At 45.8% G+C, this 6,700-nt stretch overlaps 1 protein-coding gene across 1 annotated transcript; it reads right to left on the reverse strand.

Annotated features, from left to right (window-relative positions):
- Positions 1–312: 312 nt before the first annotated feature.
- On the reverse strand, positions 313–2,184 carry fbxl14b (F-box and leucine-rich repeat protein 14b). The gene has a single exon (XM_083999155.1). It carries the CDS (start codon positions 1,561–1,563, stop codon positions 361–363), a length of 1,203 nt encoding a protein of 400 aa, XP_083855281.1. The 5' UTR covers positions 1,564–2,184; the 3' UTR covers positions 313–360.
- Between the last annotated feature and the right edge of the window lie 4,516 nt (positions 2,185–6,700).

Raw genomic sequence — 6,700 nt, forward strand, 5'->3', positions numbered from 1 at the left:
TCGCTAACAGGGGTTTTCATGAGTTCACAACAAAAGCAAGTTTTAATTGCTTCCTACCAGGCAGAATATTAAGTCATATCAAACACTAATTTAGATCCTGCAAGGCCAACAGAAAGAAAAATAAAACATTTTGGACAGAAGATTGCGGTCACATGGGAGAAGCACACCGTTAACACAGGAGGGAGAGGAAGGGTTCTCTCTTTTTAAATAAGAAATGATGTCTCCACACCCATACACCATCCACCCCACCTCCTGCTCCTGCTCCTTGTGCCCCCCTCTGTCCCCATCCTTAAAAGAAAAGGCAAACACACACACACACTGCACACACACACACTCGCACACACAAAATAACATTTCCAATCACCTCACTTTCTCACTCTCTGTCATCTGCCAGAGTCCAAGGTTCAACACTTTAAGGCAGGGGAGCTGTGTGATCCTCTCCAGTCCCCTCTTGGTGATCTTGGTACATCCATACAGGTCGATGCCCGCCAGCTGGGTCAGGTGGTCAGCTATGAGCTCCAGCCCTTTGTCCGTGATGCGCACACACTGTCCAATGTTCAGGGTCCTCAGCTCGTGCATCTGCCTCACCATCCGGTTTATCCCGTCGTCAGAGATGTGACACGAGCACAGGGACAGGGACTTGAGCTGGTACAGCCCCTGGGCAATGTACGCCAGGGTCTGGTCCCCTATCTTGTCACAGAAGGAAACGTCGAGCCCAGAGAGCCTCAGGGTGCCCATGGCGAGGTGCATGGTTCCCGTGTCGCTGATGTTGTCACAGGAGCGGAGGTTGAGGCTCCACAGGGAAGCCATGTGGGAGAGGTGGATCATCCCCGCGTCAGAGATCCCCCCGCAGAAGCTCAGGTTCAGCACCCGGAGCTTGGTCAGGCCCTTGGAAATGTGTTTGAGTGACAGGTCCGTCAGTTTCTGACAGTCCTGGAGAGTCAGGTACTCCAGGTTCAAGCAACCCTCTGCTGCGCTGCGGGTCATGCCCGCCAAATGTCCAATCCCCACGTCCGAGACGTGCCTGCAGGACCTCAGATTGAGGCTCTTGAGTCTGTGGAGGCCCCAGGCTATCAAGAGCAGCCCAGTGTTTGTGATGTTGCTGCAGCCACCAAGCTCCAGTACTTCCAGGTTCTTCAGATACTGGGCTATCCTGCCTAGACTAGAGTCTGTGATCTGCTTGCACAGACTCAGGTTCAAAACCCTCAGTGATGGGATCTCCTGCACAAATGCATGGCCGAGCCCGTTATCTGTAAGGTTGTAGCAGCCGGACAGGTTGAGGGACTCGATGTTAGGCATTCCCTGGATCACATAGCTCAGGCTGCGGCGCAGGGAGAGGATCTGGACCCTCCGGATGCCCCTGGCCTGGAGGCTGGGGAACAGGGAGGGATTGGCCCGGCGGAGGTGCAGCTTGGCCTCCACCCCCCTCCACACTGACTTGTGGTAGGATGCGTCCCTCCAAGCGATACACACTTGGGCTACCCTGCCTTTGTCCCTCACGTCCAGATAGCTGAAAATCATGGCCAAAATTTCCGGGAAGAGGCACGAAATGTGCGTCTCCATTGTTTTTCAAAACCCAGGCATATAAGAATTAATACTCCACACCTCCAAGGCTGAAAAGAAGGAACCCACTCAAAACACCCCCTCTTCTCTTGCACTAATGCAAAAAGTATCAACAGTCCCAGTTATCCACACAAGTAAAAAAAGAAAAAAGAAAAGAAAGAGTTGTTTGTTTCTCTCTTTTTCTCTCACATTGAACTGTGCAAAATCGATCCAACTCTCTCCAATCCCACGTGATCCGGTCTGGTTGCGCAGTAGGATTCAAATGCATTTAAAAAAAAAAAAAAGAAGAAGAAGAAGAAGAAAAAACCAAAAAAGCGTTTATTCCTGCCTCAACCCCTCTCTCCGCCAAAAAGAGGAGGAGAGGGGGCGAAAGGAAGAAGGAGGAGGAGAGGAGGAAAAAGCGTCAATCCTTCCCCCTCTCTCTCCCTCTCTCAGACGACGCTTCCTTGTATTATACCTACAAAAAGCCTTCCTCTCTCGGCCGAGCGGGGATCCAGACGGTCGTACATTTCAGTATAAGAAAGTAAAAATAAAACCAACACTCTTTAACGCCACCTATTACAAAACGTTTCCATGTTAGAAAAGCGGGGAAGATAGAGTTAGGTTGGCTTTGTAGGCAGAGTGAGAGAGAGAGAGGGGCGTCCTGAGCTCAAAGCCTTTGTCTGCTCTTTTCAAACCGACTTGGCAGGGACCCCAGCACTCTGGCTGAATGGGAGGGGTGGAGGCAAGTAATAGTATTAATCTCTCCTGTCAAAATCATACCAAATAACAAACAACGTTACCGCGAGTGTTATCATGCCGCGACAGCATAATGAAATGCGTATGTGAATATTTAATAAGCGATGCGGTGCGAAATTAATTTGCAATTTCACTCAATCACCCCTACCCCCGCCGTGTCAGGCAGTTGGTCCATCCCGCCTCAGCTGGAACGGTGCGAACAGTTTCCCTTGGAAACCAACTTCTTACAATTCAGTTCACTTTGGGCTTTAACCCTTTGAGCGGACCACACAGGAAACACAGGAAGGCCAAACGGAGGAGCCCCTCTCAGTCCGTTTACTTGGCACAGACATTTAGTCATTTTTATAGCGATTTTGTACTCGTGGAAATAGTAATAAAAGAGCGTTTCCAAAACGGCCCCAGCACAGAATACAGCGTTCTTTGTCTCATGTAAACAGCCTCTCTTCTATCTGCTCTTCTCTTTGACTAACTTTATTGCAAAACCAGAAAATAAATATGCACGCCCCCAGACCATCAATCAACATTTCATCTCTCAAATATATATATAAAAAAAAAATAGTGTGGCTGAAAATCAGTAATAAAACATCAGCCGGACTCATATAATGTTCTTGATAATGTGCGGAAACAATGTAGAGTAAATCTCTTTTAATTAATTTCAACATGCTTTATTGGCTTGGTATTTGGCACAGTGTTGCCAGAGCCTCAAGCCGGAGATCACAGTTTGTGTCAGTGTGCGTGCAAAAAGACACACACACACACACACACACACACACACACACACACACACACACACACACACACACACACACACACACACACACTTGAGACAAACATCCAACTGCTAGGCCTGTTTGCCAGTTTAATCTGAGCTCTTGTCTCTCCCTATTTCTATATTATTACACTGTCCTTGCCATATATAGTACACACATAAGGGATGGATGTATATATATTTTTACAAAGTTGTGAAGTGTCCTTAAATGACTAGTGGTAAAATAATCTGTAAAGTGTGCGAATAAACTTAATTTCTCCCTTGTGACTCATAAAGAACCAAAATAATCACTTTGAAGCTGTTATCTCACATCTGGCTTTGCTTAGGCTATGTTTTGATCCTTGAATTGAAAACTCTTACGTCTCAGCTGGTAGTAGGCCTACTGAGAGTGTAACAGTACATATATGTAAGGGTAATAACTGACTATAGCAGATAGTTTACTTATTCAAAGTGTAGAGAGAGAACAGTGTTTCTTTTTTTCTTTCTTTCTTTTTCTTTTTTTGAAACTTTCACCCCCTGCAGTGGGCCTCTGTCACCCCCTTAGTAGCCTTGGAGAATGTGTGTGTGTGTGTGTGTGTGTGTGTGTGTGTGTGTGTGTGTGTGTGTGTGTGTGTGTGTGTGTGTGTGTGTGTGTGTGTGTGTGTGTGTGTGTGTGTGTGTGTGTGTGTGTCTCAGTGTTTGTTTGTATGTGTGTGCACAGAAAGCAGGACATATGGCTGTGCATATGTGGCCCTTTCATGTAAACAGTATATTTTATATGTTTGTATTTCTCCCTCTAACTGCATATGTGTGTGTGTGTGTGTATGTATGTGGGCATGTGCATGTGTGTGCACGTGCGTGTGTGTGATAATATGACAGGGGAGCCGTTTGCTGAAGCCAGTGAAGTGTGGCAGAGTGGTTGAGAAAGAGCAAAGGAGAGGGAGAGAGAGAACGAGAGAGGAAGAGCTGATGAGAAACATAGTTGGGGTGAGAGAGAGAGCGATAGGAGGAGAGAGGCAACAGTGATCAGGTAAGGATAACAGGAAGGGAGAAGAGCTGCAGAAACAGGCATTTTTACATGAAAGAGGCAGCCGTGCACAACTGACAGCAACTCTCCTCGCTTCCACTTCTCCCGCTCATCCCCTCTGTTCTCCCTCTCCTGAAAGGATGGTTGCTGTAATTGTTCCTGTGCCTTCCCAACACGACTACAGAGTGAGAATCCACCTTCTTCGTTGCATGCAAAAAAAAAATTGAATCCTGAAGTTCAGCCAAAGCTAATATGACACTTCGGCAGCAGTTAGTCGCATCTCATGGATGTTTTCCAAAGTTGCAGCTTTCTTAGTTGAAATTCACCACATACAGTAGCTCAATAGGTTGTAAAGACCGCTACCTCCCTGTCATCTCTCCACTGGGTTCTTGACCCCTCTTTTGTCTCTGTTTATTTGGTTAAAATATTAAAAATACATTCATAATCCCCATCAGAAGAAAACGAACAAACATGATCAACTCACAGAAAACACCAGTAGGTATTATTATGTAATCAGGAGTGTCTCTTTTCAGCATGTGTCATATAAACATTAATTAAAATATCTCCCTCCAGGTGGAGGAGACTTGGTCATGACCACAACTCTCTGTATCTTTACATAATCATGAATTATACAAGAACTGGCAAAGCTGAGTTGGACTGAATAATGGTTTTGAATTTACAGAAACAAATTTAGTGTAGCTCCTCCGAGCTGTGATGTGATGTTATGTAGGTTCTTAAAAAACAATTTATTTTTATTTTTATATTTATTAGCCTTTTCATAGAGTTTTGAAATAGTATAATTTTTATTATGTCAGATCATGATAAAAGTGACTCTCCACATGGGTAAAAAAAAAAAAATGTTTTAATGGGCTGAACATTTTAATTGATCAGAACTGTCTGGTGACTGTTTTTAATGCTCGTCCCTCTGCTCTCAACTTATATCCTGTAACTTCATCAAGGGCAAAAACAAAGCAGTTAACTGCATTGTCCCCTGTGGCTGCCAACACCTACGTCCTTGCTACCCGAGCACAGAGTGTGTCATGCATTTTCAAAATAGAGATCCTGACATGAATACCAAGCTTTATAATGACAGTGTGAGCACCCTGAGTTTTAAAGAGGGCGGTAGATTAATATGTGGATAAACTGTGGCCACTGCTGAGCAGCGAGAGGTAGAGAAACCTCTCGGGATTTACCAGAAGGAGCAGACAAAAACTAGTTTGGTCATAAACCGAGATGCTGCTATTTGCCTCACCCAAATGTTCTGTTAGAACAAACCTGCTTTGGAGCAGTAGTCCTGATGAATTTATGTTTGCTGGTTTCAAAAAGGAAAATAAAACCCTGCCAATGTGGCTTTAAGACTGCCAACCAGACTGTGTTGTGTAGGAGGTTATTAGCAAACGTTTTAATACCAGAAGTGCCTGTGTGTTTGTGTGTGTGTGTGTGTGTGTGTGTGTGTGTGTGTGTGTGTGTGTGTGTGTGTGTGTGTGTGTGTGTGTGTGTGTGTGTGTGTGTGTGTGTGTGTGTGTGTGTGTGTGTGTGTGTGTGTCATTAGTCAGTCACTCAACTGACTCCACCATTTGCTGTTCTCGAGCCGTACAGCAAGACGATTAGCGGCAGGAAAGGCAAAAGAAGGAATGACAAGGTAAAGGAGGGAGAGATAAATAGAAGAAGAAAAGAAGGAGCGAAAACGTGTGTGTGTGTGTGTGTATGTAGCCTATGTGTGTGTGTGTGTGTGCCACAGGCTTTCTCCTCAGCAGCAGTAGCTGAGGCTCTCTCTGCATGACCTGCCTGTGCGTGTGTATGTGTGTGTGTAGTTGCTCAGCATGCATTTTTTTTCTGTTTTTCTGTCTCCCTCTGTCTGCCTCATATCCCAGCTGCATCTACGTATGTGTGTGTGTGTGCGTGTGTAGGCTATGTGTGTGTGTGCATATGCATTGCTGTGGTGTGTCATACCTCTCTTGGAAAACCCGCTGGGCCCTAGCTTGCACTCACACTGAGCGAGAGAGGAGAACGAGAGGGATGGATAGACGAGGGCAGAGAGAGGAAAAGCGAGGGAGGAAAAAAATCAGGAATGGGTCAGAGGGAAAGAGAGGAGGAGTATTTTTAGAGGAGGTATCAGTCGGGATGAAGAGAGACACATGCTGTTTTCTGAATATTAAAATGGAGGTTTGAAAAATGGCATAAGAGGGAAAAAAAAGAGGAGGACGAAATGTTGAAGTGATGCCAAGAGTCAGATTTGGCATGCAGGTGTGTGTGTGAGTACGTGCGTGTATGTGTGTGTGTCATCTCCCACAAGTGTTGAAGAACCTCTCCTAAGATTCAGCTCATCATGTGACCCATCATGTGCAGGTGTGTGTTTTGCTTTTGTGCATTGTGTAGCTATGTGTGTGTGTGTTTGTGTGTCTTAATGTGTCTGTATTTGATGATTCAGGGGAGGGCTCTTGCTGGATAATTGCTCGCCTCGACAACGTGCTTCATCTGCACCCGCAGCGATTGCCGGTTGCCAAGGTTACGTGGGCGTGTGTCAACACGTTCCCCCCTGAAAGCCGACACCGTCCTGAATGGATATTACCATGACTCTGTAGATTCTCCTCCACTCGTGCGCGCACACACACACACATGCA

The sequence above is a fragment of the Trachurus trachurus genome, assembly GCF_905171665.1.
Source record: "Trachurus trachurus genome assembly, chromosome: 23".
In the NCBI taxonomy this organism is placed as follows: Eukaryota; Metazoa; Chordata; class Actinopteri; order Carangiformes; family Carangidae; genus Trachurus; species Trachurus trachurus.